This window comes from Lissotriton vulgaris, chromosome 8, assembly GCF_964263255.1.
Source record: "Lissotriton vulgaris chromosome 8, aLisVul1.2, whole genome shotgun sequence".
Classification (NCBI taxonomy): Eukaryota; Metazoa; Chordata; class Amphibia; order Caudata; family Salamandridae; genus Lissotriton; species Lissotriton vulgaris.
Genome location: NC_141696.1, coordinates 170,055,007 through 170,070,631, shown reverse-complemented (window position 1 = coordinate 170,070,631; position 15,625 = coordinate 170,055,007). Strand labels below are relative to the sequence as shown.

At 45.3% G+C, this 15,625-nt stretch overlaps 1 protein-coding gene across 1 annotated transcript in view; it reads left to right on the top strand.

The window, feature by feature from the left end:
• Window positions 1–15,625, top strand: part of INTS4 (integrator complex subunit 4) — a 358,899-nt gene that overhangs the window by 158,907 nt on the left and 184,367 nt on the right. The window contains exon 7 of the mRNA XM_086933901.1: window positions 14,989–15,077. Within this exon, the coding sequence (XP_086790027.1) occupies window positions 14,989–15,077 (89 nt within the window). The remainder of the gene's footprint in view (window positions 1–14,988; window positions 15,078–15,625) is intronic.

Genomic DNA, 15,625 nt, shown 5'->3' with positions numbered 1-15,625 from the left:
ATTCACAGGGGCACGAGGCAGGGATGCCCGCTCTCGCCGCTCCTGTTCGCCCTAGCGGTCGAGCCGCTGGCGGAGCTGATTAGGCGCGCACCTGACATCCATGGCATCCCCCACGGGGGGCGCACTAACAAAGTAGCGCTGTTCGCGGACGACCTGATTCTTACTCTCACGGACCCTCGGGTCTCCCTCCCAGCGGTGCATGACGTCCTCACGCTGTTCGAGCAGGCGTCCGGCCTTAAAATTAACCACACCAAATCTTGGGCGCTTAACCTCACCATCCCCGAGGAGGAGGTCTCCTTCCTGAAGGGGGTCACGCCCTACCGTTGGGCGGATGACCACATAAAATACCTGGGTCTGGACCTCACACCCCACCTCGACTCGTGGTCCTCGAGGAACTGGGCCACTTGCCGCAAGGAAGTCCTGGCGGACCTGCGGAAATGGAAACCCCTGATGATCTCCTGGCTGGGGCGGCTCAACGCGGTCAAGATGTCGGTCCTCCCCCGCATTCTATATGTCTTCCAGTGCCTCCCCACCCCGATACCGATTCACTCCATCAGGAACCTCCAACGCGACCTCACGTCCTTCATATGGGGGGGCAAACGACCCCGGTTCTCGCAGAAAGTCCTCATGGAACCGAGAGACAGGGGCGGCCTCGCCTGCCCGAATCTTCTCCACTACTATTGGGCGGCGCATCTCCGGTTCGTGATAGAATGGGGTGCACGCGAAAGCGACAAGCACTGGTTCCACATGGACCGAGTGGTCACGGGGCGCACCATATGGGACCTGCCTTGGTTACCGCGTGTGGCGCGCTCCAGAAGTGCGTACATGGCGGTCCCCACGAGGACGGTTCTTGAAGTATGGGACAGAGTGGCAGTGTCCAAAGGCCTGACCACGTTCCCCTCTCCTCACACCCCCATTGCAGGTAACCCGCACTTTCCCCCTGCTGCTCAGACCCGGGCGTTCGAGAGCTGGATCCAAGGAGACTGCAGGGTTGCAGGAGATCTTTTTCTTGGTGGGTCGCCTAAATCGTGGCTGGACTGCAGGGAAGAATTTAGCCTCCCTTTAACTGCCAGCTTACAGTATGCGCAGCTGCGCCACTGGGTCTCGGGAGACGACATGTATCAGGCTGCTACCAGGGCATATACTCCATTTGAGAAGTTGGCGCGTTCCCTCGGGGGACTGAAACGGCTCATCTCCCAGATTTACAACATCCTCCAGCACCCCACCACTCCGCCCGCGCATCCCTACCAGAGACAATGGCAATCGGCGACTGGCGCTGATATCACGCCATCCCAATGGACTCGGCTCTGGAACGACATCCCCAAAACCTATCGCAGCATCCCGCAGAGGGAAAACGCGTACAAGATGCTAACGCAATGGTACTACACTCCCCTGAGACTCAGCAAAATGTTCCCCACATCCTCGCCCCTGTGCTGGAGGTGTGGCACTGCGACTGGCGACTTCATACACATCTGGTGGTCGTGCCCTACTCTGGCTGTCTTTTGGAAGGAGGTCCTTAGTCACTTTAAGAAGGTGTTGGGTTTTCCCCTCCCTGAGGAGGTTTGCACACTCCTGCTGGGCATTCGACCCCCCACACTTAGGGCCCTCACGCGCAGCGACTGGATCCTCACCCTACACATGTTAGGCGCTGCCAAACAACTCATTGCTCTTTACTGGAAGCGGGCTGAGGCACCGCCGATAGCGTCCTGGTTCGTGCGCCTCTGGCAGGTCCTGACTATGGAGCTACTCACGGCGCGGATACAGTCGAGGGGGGTACGCTTCAAGGCAGTGTGGGAACCTCTCGTACGTAACCTGTGCTCAATCAGCTATGCCCGCCACATGCCCCCCAGGCTCCGCGCTCTGCAATTGTTCGAGGACGCCCTCATCCCCGCGGACTCGAGCAGACTAGGCTCTTAGGCGCTTCCCCCAGTACTGGTTTGCGTTTCATATCTCCTACCGGCGACCGCAGGCACACCCCTTAGACCCCTCTCAGCCCCGCCGCTGCTCACTCCTCTTCCGACTTTTTCTTCTTTCCTACTTGCCACTCTGGCTTCCGCTCCTCTTCGGGGCAGTTTGGTCCCTGTTGGGCCTTTGAAAATGTGACACCACTGCTCTCCCTCACATACGCGCCTCCCCCACACCACGACACATTGCCAGCATATGGCCGCTTCCTGCTGTATCTTCCCCTAAGCCATGCGGCCGGCCCCCCTTCGGGGGTTGTAGGCAGGGCGCTGTGTTAATGGATCTACCTCCCCTGGTTAGCTATACCTTCTGGTTTTTCTCTGCGCGGCCGGCCCCGACACGGGGTTGTAGGCTTATCGCTGTGTTCACAATAAAAACAGATTTGAACAAAAAAAAATCAGATTTGCAGGTGATATGTTGTTCTATTCTGCAGGCCGGGTAACCAAAGCCCGGGGTATAACAGGTGGTATTGATCCCATGCTGACATGCTTTGCATGCAGCACACTTGTAAAAGCCTGCTCTTGCCGCCAACCATGGTGTTTTTCTTTTTGACTGGAAGTTACTTCTTACCAGAGAAGAGCCCATATTACAATTTCTCCTAAAGGTTATTGACGGCATTCTGGGCATGGATCCTCCTATTACCGGATCACCTTTGATAATAGGCCAATTTTTACGGACTATTTCCCTGATTTGTTTCTGTTAGGATAAGTTAGGATACGCCTAATTGGTTCCTGTTCTGTCCCTGTAGCCTTGTGTTTATTTCTATATTGCAAAAGATCTTCCCTAGCTATTACCTTTGTTTTCTCAATTGCCTCCTGGATCACCTCCAAACTGTACCTCCTATCAAGGAACCTATCTCTACATTCACTTTCTTTCTCCTCGCAGTCTGCCTCATCACTGCATATCCGCCTGATGCGGAGCATCTCCCCGTACGGGATGCTCCTTAACAGATGTGGGGAGTGTGCACTGGAGGCGTGTAGGAGTGTGTTTCTCGATGTAGGTTTTCGGTACAGAGTGGAACTGATCCCATTTGCTGTCACTTGTACTCTCACGTCCAGAAAGGTTACTGTTTCCCTACTCGTCTCTGCCGTGAAATGAAGGTTAACATAATTGTGATTCAATTGTTGTACAAATTCATTGGCACTTTCATTGCTACCATTCCAGACTATAAACAAATCGTCAATATAGCGTAACCAGACTACTATATTGTTATCGCACACTACTTCATATTGTCGCCTGAGGACCAGCTCCTCCCACCAACCCATAAATAAACAGGCGTAACTGGGGGAGAAGCTGGCCCCTATAGCTACACCCTGTATTTGTTGATACATTTTACCGTCTAAGAGGAACAAATTGTTCTCCAAGCAAAAAGTTATCATTTTCAACAACATATTCGAGTGCTGGGAATATATAATTGGTCTGCTTTTGAGGAAGTATTTGATGGCTCGCAGGCCATCACAATTTCTAATGCATGTGTAAAGGCTGGACACATCGAGAGCTATCAATAGGTAAGATGACCTCCATTCTAAATTTGTGATTTTTCTAAGGAAGTCACTGGTGTCCTGTACGTAAGATCTCAAGTTCCTCACCATACCTTGTAGGAAGGAGTCAATGTACCTTGAGAGATTTTCCAGAATGCCATCACATGCCGAAATAATAGGGCGACCCAGTGGTTCATTCATATTTTATGGATTTTTGGTATGAAATAAATCACCGGGATGGTGGGATGCTCCTTTTTCAAATATTTAAATTCCTCCCAATTTAACATTCCCACACTTTTCCAAGCCAATAATAGTTTGTAAAGCTCTTCCTGGGTGTCTTTGTGCTTCGTGTAGGGAACCTTTCTGTAACACTCGATGTTATTGAGTTGGCTGTAGGCCTCTTGTAAATAGTCCTGCACTGGCCACAGCACCAAGTTCCCTCCCTTGTCTGAATTGCGGATTATTATTCGATCGTTATCTTTTAATCTCTTGATCAGTTGCCAATATTCTCTTTCCCGATTGGTTTTACTCTTTTTTAATCTGCAATTTCGATTGTTTAGTCTTTTTATTTGTGCTGCCAACTGTTCGTTGAACACCTCAATTGAATCACGTGCCATCACTGGTACGAATTTTTATGTTTGTCCCTGTTATTTGTGTCAGTACGGTGCCAGGATTCATGGTACCTGTATATATATATATATATATATATCCGTTCCAACTCCTACTCCTCGGCATAGATACCGACTCCACGACGTAGGTACAGACCACAAACACTGCGCTTTTTTCAAATTAAAGGTGGTTTATTGACCTTCTGTCCCCAGCATGACGCGTTTCGGCTGCAACACGGCAGCCTTGATCACATGACCAAAAGAACCAATAAGTGCAATTTATATACTGTGAGTGTCCCCACTGAGACTTAGGCAAAACAAAGACATGGAAAAAATACTTCATGAACGGAGATAATGTCTGAGATCCAATTAACAATTTACATTGGTCCATATACAAAAGGCAAAGTAAATTCATATTAATATATACAAATATAAACACTTGATGAGGTAAATTGATATATTTACACATTATTTACAAAATATATCCTTCCATACTATTACCTATGGATTAAAGTGCATTGCCCATCAAATCCTTGACTCCCTCCATATTATGAATCTATAGTCTCAAATTGATACAAAAGTCTCAATTTACAGGGAACGTGCAAAATATGCTATTTCAAAAGGTGCAAAATAGTGCTGATGTGCAAAATTGTGCTTGATAAAACCAAGTGTCCAACTCATATATATACGGGGAGTACAATGGTGATGGCACGTTAATTAATTCTCTATTTATGAAGAGTTACATGCCACCCACTAACAGAAGTGAATGCATTGGACAATATTATCAACGCTGAAAACCAAATTAGACACAGCTTGTAATATAGCAAATCGGAAACATTATGGCAAAGTGCCCAATACATGATATAATGCTAGCTAGGAGAGATACGGGGTCAAACAGGGGTATAACATCTAGAAAATATTATGGCATAGTGCCCTTTCCATGGTTTGTGGACAGCTTGAAGGGATACGGGGTCAAACAGGGGTACCCAATGCTTATAGACAGAATATCCATTCATGTCCACTCGGTGTGCAATTTTGTAAGTTATTCTACCCCTGCCCCTGCCCAAACAGATTCATAAAAGTTGGTACTATGGCAGGTTGGATTTCAGTGCTCTCGATACTGCACCCTACTAGAGGAAGCAATAAAGGTCCTCCCCCGTGTTTAATCCATTCGGGATTCTGGTATCTAACAACAAGATATATTTGCTTTCAAGCTGTCTCAACGCTTTCTCCCTGTTCCCCCCCTCTGATGTTTTTGGGCACCGCATCAATGATGAAATATCTCAGTTCGTTCAGATTTTTATTATGAACCAATTCAAAATGCCGGGCTACCGGATAATTACCATCTGAATTGACCACAGCTCGTAGGTGTTGCAAAATGCGGTTAAAAGCCTGTAGTTTTGTACTACCAACGTACCTGAGTCCACAGGTACATTGGAGCACATACACTGCAAAGTCCGTGCGGCAGGTGAAATGATCCCTGATCTTAATAGGGTTAGGGTCAAAAGCAGAGCAATACTCACTGGTATTTACACTCGATGTTATTGAGTTGGCTGTAGGACTCTTGTAAATAGTCCTGCACTGGCCACAGCACCAAGTTCCCTCCCTAGTCTGAATTGCGGATTATTATTCGATCGTTATCTTTTAATCTCTTGATCAGTTGCCAATATTTTCTTTCCCGATTGGTTTTACTCTTTTTTAATCTGCAATTTCGAATGTTTAGTCTTTTTATTTGTGCTGCCAACTGTTCGTTGAACACCTCAATTGAATCACGTGCCATCACTGGTACGAATTTTTATGTTTGTCCCTGTTATTTGTGTCAGTACGGTGCCAGGATTCGTGGTACATATATATATATATATATATATATATATTCCTTTCTTGCGAAATGAGCAGAGACCACAACGGGGAACACTTTGGAAGCGGTTTTTATTCCTGGGATAGCGAATGCATTTCGGCAATTGTTTGTGCCTTCATCAGCGTCCAGGAGGCACCCACACAACATGAGCTTTGGTCCTGCCGCCCTCCTATTGGTCAGCTTCAGTCCTGGTAGGTGGTGCATGACAAGTTCAGTTGTTATTGCAAGTTTGGCAGAATACTTTGTGCACGTTAAAAAACCAAATTTTCCTGCTTGTTAAAGGAACAAAACACTTTCTTAGGTCCCTGAACCGCCTCAGCCTTGGGATCCGGGTGGAATGTTGAGCGGGGGCATCAATGTGATTACACGCCGCCCAGCATGCAGTTAAATAACCGCATTACCACCTTCTTATTTCCCCAAAGTCCATGGCGGGCCCCAACCTTCTAATTGCTTGGACACACAAACAACCGCTGTCGCAGCCAAAGCCAGTGACGTCAGTGCCAGCTTATGAGGCGGGGGTCTCTGTATACCGTGTCTCTGGCTGACACAGAAAATATACACCAAAACTCCTTTCTTGCAAAATTAGCAGAGACCACACCGGGGAACACTTTGGAAGCGGTTTTTATTCCTGGGATGGCGATTGCATTTCGGCAATTTTGCCTGCCTTCATTAGCGCCCTAGAGTCCAGGAAGCTTTCCACAACATAAGCTGTGGTCCTACCGCCCTCTTATTGATCAAGGGCACACTCCGCCCCCATGGATGTCTGCATATATATCTGCATATATATCTCTCCCCTCAGGCGTTTTCCTTGTGCGCTCCCAGATTAAACCAGCCAGATAGTGTAGTTCAAAGTTAATTTTTAATAACAGCCAAGCCAGCAGCACAACCCGAAGCGTTTCGGTCTCTACGTAGACCTTGCTCACAGGACTGTTAAAAAACCACAATGTTTTTTTTTAATAAAGCAAACACAAAAAATGACATAATTTCCTGTTCCTGGCACAGGGCATTGTGGGACATGTAGTGCAACGTTACATTATAAACAATCATTATTACTTACATAATGTTTAGAGCCATTCCATCTTTATACTATTATGGAGATTTTAGGTTATCCTATTTATATGACCCGCAGTGCAGTGTTATCTCACCTCAAGAAAGCCCTCTGGTGGGCATAATTAGTGCTGCTTGTTTTTTATTGTGACATTGTATGTCTTTCCTGCCCCTATTTAACCCTCCAGTGGGTCAGAAGTCTAATTACTTCAAACCCCTCAAATGGGTATATTTCTTGTCTGCCAGTACTGCAACAGATTCTCAATATCCTTCACCCATCTCCATTTTAAAGTTCATTCTTATTTTAGAATAGACCTGTTAGTAAGCGCCTAGGCACCCTTCTAATTGCTTCTCTGTGTTCTCTCACCCACCTTGTGTTTATATTCCTGTCAGGTAACCGTAAAACCGGATAGTAAAACATTAAACGTAAATAAAAATTAAGGATTTCGCTTGGCTGGACAAAAAGGAAAGAGCTAACCGGGTGTTTCCAGAAGTGTTGGGGGAGGACGGCTTGACTGTCACCGATCCGAGTGCAATAGTTGAGACGTTCGCAGACTACTTTGAGGCCATTTACACCTCGGTCTCTGACCAGTCTGAGACCGATTCCGTGGAGCTTTTGGCGGAGGTGGACCTCCCGTGTCTGTCGGAGACGGACCGGGATGACTTGGATAGGGAAATTTCCGCAGACGAGATAGCCCTCGCCATTCGCTCCCTTAAGTCCGGCAAGGCACCCGGCCCCAATGGTATACCAGTGGAACTTTATAAGATCAAACCCGATGTCATCTCCTCGCCCCTGCGGAACATGCTTCTGGAGGCGCGGGAGAAGGGCATGCTTCCCCACGACCAGAGACTGGCCACCATTGTGGTCATTCATAAGGAAGGGAAACCCAGAGACCTGTGCCGATCGTATCGTCCCATTTCTCTGTTAAATGCTGAGCCTAAGATTCTGGCTAAATTGCTGGCCAACCGTTTGATTGGCGACTTAGTGCACCCGGACCAGTCGGGCTTTATTCCACACCGCAACACTGCCCTTAACCTTCGGAGACTCCATGGAGCCCTTGCTAGGGCCCACACGCTCAGGGAACCAGCCATCCTGGCGTCATTGGATGCCACAATGGCGTTTGACTCCCTTGAATGGAACTACCTGTCGGCAGTGTTAGCGAAGTTCGGATTTGGTTCGGAATTCGTAGGGTGGGTCAAGCTTCTGTACGCCAGCCCGCTGGCCAACGTAACGGTCAATGGTCGTGTTTCCACGTCCTTTGCTCTCCACAGAGGCACCAGGCAGGGTTGCCCCCTGTCGCCCCTGTTGTTTGCATTGGCACTTGAACCGTTGGCCGCGTGGCTACGGCACCACCCAGATATAAACAGAATACGTTGGTCCCCTGGATTCGAGGACTGAGTGTCGCTATATGCTGATGACATCTTGCTGTATCTCACCTCTCCTTGTAAGTCGCTTATTGTGGTGTGTGATGTGCTTCGTCTCTTTGGCCGGCATTCTGGCCTGGTTATTAATTGGTCGAAGTCGCACCTGTACGTGCTGAGAGGGGGAACGCCTCGACTTCCAAGGGACTGTGGCATACAGGTCGCGAGGCAGGGATTTAAATACTTGGGGATCTACATCTCAACGGACCCCAAGATACGCTACATGAATAATTTGCTTCCCCCCCTCGTCCGTCTCCGACGTGACGTAGAGGGCTGGCGTAGACTCCCGCTCTCCCTTCTTGGGCGAGCGGCATTATTTAAAATGATGTCCTTTCCCAGGTTCCTGTATGCTCTACAAAATACCCAAGATCCGGTCCCAGCCAGTTACTTTAGGGAGATCGAGGGCTTGCAACGTGCCTTGCTCTGAGATGGCAGGCCACGCATAGCTATTACGAAGCTTACGCTCCCGTGGTATGACGGGGGTATAGCATTGCCTGACATCAGGAGATATTATTGGGCCTCCCAGTTGGCAGCCATTAATCACAGCCTCTACGGTCCAGCAGAAAGCCCAGGCTATGCCATGGATCGGTGGCTCCTGGATGACGGGAAGTACCAAAGGGCGTTGTACTCGAGATCTCTGGATGGTCGAATGTCGGGGCCAACGAAGACAGCGGTGCACATATGGAGGGCGATCACAAAGTCACAGGGGTGGAAGGATAGGCTCACGATGGCAACCCCTCTCTACGATTCTGAAATACGGGGGAAACTGTGGAACACTAAGGGATTCGACAAGTGGGACATGATAGGCATATCCAAGGTGGAAGACATGATAGTGAGAGGGGAGATAAAATCTTTTGCATTACTACAGACGGAGTTCCAGCTGGGCGGAACGGAATATTTCCGGTACGCCCAGCTGCGTCATGCACTTCTGGCAGTTATGCCGGAGGGCGAGAAAATCCCTGAATATTCCCCCTTGGAAGATAGGGTGCTAGACGGCCATATGCCTGATAGCGCTATTTCCCTAATCTATAAAGAACTGATTAATGTCCGCACTGACCTCCTCCTGGGGGTGAGAGACCAGTGGGTGCGAGATGGGATAGAGCTCGACGACGAAGACTGGCAATGTGCGGTGTCCTCCCCCAAGGAAGTTGCTATCCCTGCCAGGCTGCGGCTGGTACAATTAAAAATTCTTCACAGAGTTTGTTACGGGTCCCAGATTAATACACATGGGTCATTCAGTGGATGGCCTCTGTAGGCGTGGCTGTGGCGCTCTAGCCACCTTTATGCACATTATCTTGGAGTGTAGTGCAATAGCCTCCTACTGGAGGCGGATACACATGATTATGAGTGAGGTGACCGGGGTGGAAGTTCAGGCGGAGGCCCGGCGCTGCCTCCTGAATGTCTGGGGCCCAACTGATTATAACAATGCACAAACACAATGGGTTACCCTGGGAAATATGGTCGCGAAACGGGACATTGCACAGATGTGGGGTGCTGCAAAAGCCCCAAAGGTGGTACAGTGGAAGGCCAACATGGATTGGTGTATGTTCCGAGAGAAGACGGTGTATGTGGCCAGGGGTAAACCCAAAAAATGGCAGAAGATATGGGGGGCCTGGAATGAGTATAGGGGTGACATTTGCATGCCGCCTGACATCGCCCCACTGGAGGAACGTTTGACCCCATAATCTATAACTCCAACACGCGTTCTGGTTGCATAGCCATCCTGTGTTTCCCCTCCCCCTATGGTTCTACATATGAGTACTGTTTTTGACTGTAATTGTCGTTATTGGGCCTAGCCGACTCCAAGATCGGGCTCTGTTGCACAACTGTTTCAATTGCCTTACTTCTTAGCACTAGTTCTGGTGCTTTCCTTTCTTGTACTTGTTACTCGTTATAAAAAACAGAAAATTACAACCTTGATACGTTCTGGTAACTTGCTCCTTGTACACTGACCTTCTGGTTAATGATATGCTGCCTAGCCTCCAGGATGTATGGCTAAATAGCTGTGTGCACTGATTTGAAAATAAAGGTTTTAAAAACTTTAAAAAAAAAAAGAAAATTAAGGATTTCGCCCTTAAATTTTCCTAATTTTCTAAAAGTCATGTACAAGGGAACCAGCACACTAAAAGTTCATATTATAGGTGGTAATATAACTACTCATCCTGGTTCAATCCATGCGGACTTTTTAGGATATGTTTCGATTCTTTTTGTCTCAGGATTTTTTCACATTCACCCCCTCTGGGATGTATTCCAACGGTTTCCACAGCATAGAATTTGAGATCTTTCCAATTGCCACCGTGTTCCCTTTCCATGTGTTTGGCAACCGCATTGCTCCTATCAGTATTTATAGTGGCACAAACGTGTTCCAAGATACGTTTTTTCAAGTCACATTTCGTGCTTCCTACGTATTTCAAAGAGCATGGACATTCAATGATGTATATAGCAAACAGACTTTTAAAATGTATTAATTGTTGGATTTTTCACACGTTTGTTGGCCATCATGATTTCTTCAGTGTTTTGGGCAATACTGCACACCTTGCAGCTGGTGCATTTGTAAACACCTTTTGGTTTCAACCATGTTTCTGGTTTCTTCTGATGTTGAAAATGACTGTGGACCAGCTGGTCCCTCAGATTCCTTGCCCTTCGATAGGTAATGTTTGGGTGATCCCCCACGATTTCCGATGTTGTTACATCCATGTGCAGTATATGCCTGTTTTTTCGTACGATTTTCATAAGTTGTTGATTGGCCGTGGAATATGTAGCTATTAGTCATATTTTTCTGTCAATATTTTCTTCCACTTGTTTTTCTTTCAGTAGCTCTGTTCTATTGACTGACAATGTTCGTTGTAAAGCGGTTTTGATTATCCCAGGATTGTACTTTCTTTTTTCAAATCTTGTTGTAGCTTGTCTCTGATGTTTTATCCATTCTTCCTCCCTTGAACAGATCTTCTTTATCCTGAGAAATTCCCCGTAGTGGATATTTTTGATCAAACTTGCTTGATGGAAGCTTTGAACATGCATTGGTGGCTGTACTCTTACGATGTAGAGTTGTTTGTACCTCATTTTTCAAGATAAAGATTTCAGTGTCTAAAAACACCACCCTCTCCTTGCTGATATCGTTTGTGAATTTGAGCATGAAATCTGAATCATTTAGTGTTTCGAAATACTCTGCAAATTCTTCATCCGTCCCATCCCATATTAGTAGCAGGTCGTCGATATACCTTAACCATGCTATGGTTCTACTTACAAATTGGTCATTCTCATTGCTCCATGCCCAGGTCTTTTCAAATAGTCCCATAGTTAACCAGGCATACGATGGACTAAAGGAAAAACCCATAGCAGTACCTTTTGTTTGGCGGAAGATCTCTTCCCCAAACATAAATGCGTTCTGTTCCAAACAAATCATTTCCAGTAGCATGTTGTTGTGATCAGTAAATTGAATATTTCTATCCATCAAGAAGTGTTCACATGCTCTCAGACCAATGTCATTCTGGATATTGGAATACAAAGATATTACATCCATAGTGATCAACTTGTTCGTGAACTGCCATGGGGTTTCTTGTAATCGCCTCAACAGATCGATGTCTTTAATATATGATGTAAATCCCTTTACATATGGTAATAAGAAAACATCAAGATAGTTTGCCATCGGCTCCAGTAATGCACCTTTAGCTGCGATTATGGGTCTTCCTGGTGGCTTCGTGGGATGTTTATGGACTTTAGGAAGAAAGTAAATTCTCGCCATTTTTGGATGGGCTTTTTTTAGATATTTAACTTCATCCTCATCCAGCAGATTGCGTTTTAGCCAGCCATCCAATTTAATATCCAGTTCTTCTTTCCATTTAATTTAATGGGGTTAGATTTCAATTTTTCGTAATGCTCTCTGTTTCTGAGTTGAGACTATGCCTCCCGCATGTATGCTTCTTTTTCCAGGATGATCACATTTCCTCCCTTATCTGCCATTTGTATTTCAATTGTATCGTCCTTTTTAATTTATTTAGGGCACTCGGTTCATCAAATGAGAGATTGTCTTTATTCTTAGGTATTTTTATTTGATAAAGATCAAACTATTAATCAATTGCTATATACATCATCGAAAGTCCATGCACTTTGAAATTCATTGGAAGCACGAAATGTGAGTTGAAAAAACGTATCTTGGAACACGTTCGTGCCACTATCAATACTGACAGGAGCAATGCGGGTGCCAAACACATGGGAAGGGAACACGGTGGCAATTGGAAAGATCTCAAATTCTATGCTGTGGAAACCGTTGGAATACATCCCAGAGCGGGTGATCGTGAAAAAATGCTGAGACAAAAAGAATCGAAGCATATCCTGAAAAGTCTGCATGGATTGAACCAGGATGAGGAGTGACATTACCACCTATAATAAAAACTTTTAATGTGCTGGTTCCTTGTACATGACTTTAGAAGCATTTGAAAAATGTAAGGGCGAAATAGTCTGACCTCCATTGAAATTAAATTTTTAATCCTTAATTTTTGTTTACGTTTAATGTTTTACTATCCGGGTTTGGATATCACACAGTGACGGTTACCTGACATGAATATAAATACAAGGTGGGTGGGAGAACACAGAGAAGCAATTAGAAGGGTGCCTAGTCCCTTACTAACAGGTCTGTTCTAAGATAAGAATGAACTTTAAAATAGAGATGGGTGAAGGATATTGAGAATCTGTTGCAGTACCGGCAGACAAGAAATATACCCAGTTGAGGGGTTTGAAGTAATTAGACCTCTGACCCACTGGAGGGTTAAATAGGGGCAGGAAAGACATACGATGTCACAATAAAAAACAAGCAGCACTAATTATGCCCACAAGAGGCCTTGCTTGAGGTGAGGTAACACTGCACTGCGGGTCATATAAATAGGATAACCTAAAATCGCCATAATAGTATAAAGAAGGAATGGCTCTAAACATTATGTAAGGAATAATGATTGTTTATATTGTAACGTTGCACTACATGTCCCACAATGCCCTGTGCCAAGAACAGTAAATGATGTCATTGTATTTGCTTTATTAATTCACTCCAAAAAAACATTGTGGTTCTTTAACAGTCCCGTGAGCAAGGTCTACGTAGAGGACGAAATGCGTAGGGTTGTGCTGCTGACTTTGCTGTTATTAAAAAGTAACTTTGAACTACACTATCTAGCTGGACGTCGCTGATTTAATCTGGGAGTGCACGAGGAAAACGCCCTGCGGGGAAAGGAATGTCGATTGAATTGCGGCTGAGCTCTGCCGCACCTTTGATGCACCGCCATAGAGCGCCTGGGAGCCTGAAAGTGGTCCACTTTTATATATATATATATATAAAAGTAACATATATATATATATATATATATATATATATATATATATATATCTCCTGTCCACAGCTTTTGATTGTTTCCGTGGTTAATTTTTTTTATTTGTCTTCACGTGGATCTGAAAGCAAAGGTGTCTTAGCCCTGAAGGAGGTATATCTCCTGAGTTTTGTTTACAGAAAGATGTGCGCCAAGTGTGTATATTGGCCCCTTTACTTTTTATCTTATATATAAATGGTCTCTGCCCCACCTGATCTCCAGCCTTGTAGATACCCCCAGAATTGCTATTGTTCATGTACCTGCGTTGTTCTACGCAGTCGAGTCGACCTTATTAGCCTGTACCCCTAACGCTCTACGTACACTAGTGGATCGCTTCATTCTATTCTTGAGCAACCTTGATTTGACAACTAATTATGGATAATCACAAATCATGGCATCTGGACCTGGTTAAAAAAAAACTCTAAACAGACTTATCAATAAGGGCCAATCTCTCCCCTGCACTTGGCACTCCCAGGTGACTTCTTGCCGCCTGAAGCTTAGTAGATCGGCAGGAGTGGTTTTCAAAATTTCTAGTCCTACACTTAAAGACATTGTCACATAAATCCCCTTACTTTGAAGTCAGAGAAAGAAAAGTAAACACCAAGCTCACTGGAAGACAGAGTCTGACATTTGACCTCTGTCTTTGAATTCACAGCAAATGTGACTAGAAAAGAACAGGATTTAAAGGCCTGTTTACGTAAATCCAGTACTGGTGGAAGAATGCAGAAAATAGGGCTTGGGCAAGGGAAGGGACAAACTCAAGCCGGACAGCCTAAAACAAATCGAGCCAGCAAATAAAAAACAAGCACATGTGAGTTACAAACCACAAAGCTGATAGTAACCAATGGGTGGAATACATTCCTAGGGAAGCTTTCCAACTGTCCCCAAAAGGTCATTAGCAAACCAGACACCTTAAACCTAAAAATTGTGATTTCTCAAGTCACCATCTCTCAAGAATCATCCGGTTTTCCCCCCCTGCTTCTTCCAAAGTCATGTTACCTGTCTGTTATTAGAGAGCTTTACATCTTCTTCACTTCCATTTTCAGCAGTAGCATCTCTGTACTTGCGAAGGGCTTCGAGACACTCAGACTATGCATGCTGTTTTGGATATAATAGTTTTAAGAAGAAAATGTTAGATTTGCAACTAGCAGTGGGAATATTACACATTGCTTATGGGAAACCCAAGAGGGAGAGTCACAAGGTATTAATCTCCTTTTTGTATAAAATATAAGATTTGTGTACATTTTTTCCAGGCCTGTAAACTGCTATCCGATGACTATGAGCAGGTGCGAAGTGCTGCAGTTCAGCTTACATGGGTCCTGAGTCAACTTTATCCTGAAAGGTACGTCACTATGTATAGAAGTCAAATAGTTGAATCCAACATTAAGTGAAAGTATTTCAGGTGGGCAAACTGTCTTTCGCAATGCACACCGAGTTAATTTTTACAACCTAATTAGGGAACTGCTAAGTGATTTCCAAAAGTTAAGATTTGCAAAGTGGGGAATCAGAATTATTTGCAAATAAGGAATAGTCTTTTGTCCTTATTTCTGACTTATTCTTCCTGGAAGACATAGATGACAGTGAGAGGTTATCATAAGGTACTACACTTAGAGCCCGGAGTGAAGGTAAGGTACTGAAGCCATCAACTTTTGTATGAGGAACACAGCAATGTTGGCAATTTCAGGCAAATCCAAGTCCTAGAGTACAATGAAAAAATCTGTACAATTGAAGGTACTTGTCCTGACAAATGAGACGTGTTGGCAAAGGAGCAGTATACATATAAGAGAGTTAATTTTGGTTTTAAGGCTATTTCAAAGCAGCACTCCTGGAGAAACATAATGTTTTAGGTATTTAGTTTGGCAACGTTTACTAACTTTTAAATAGGGATCA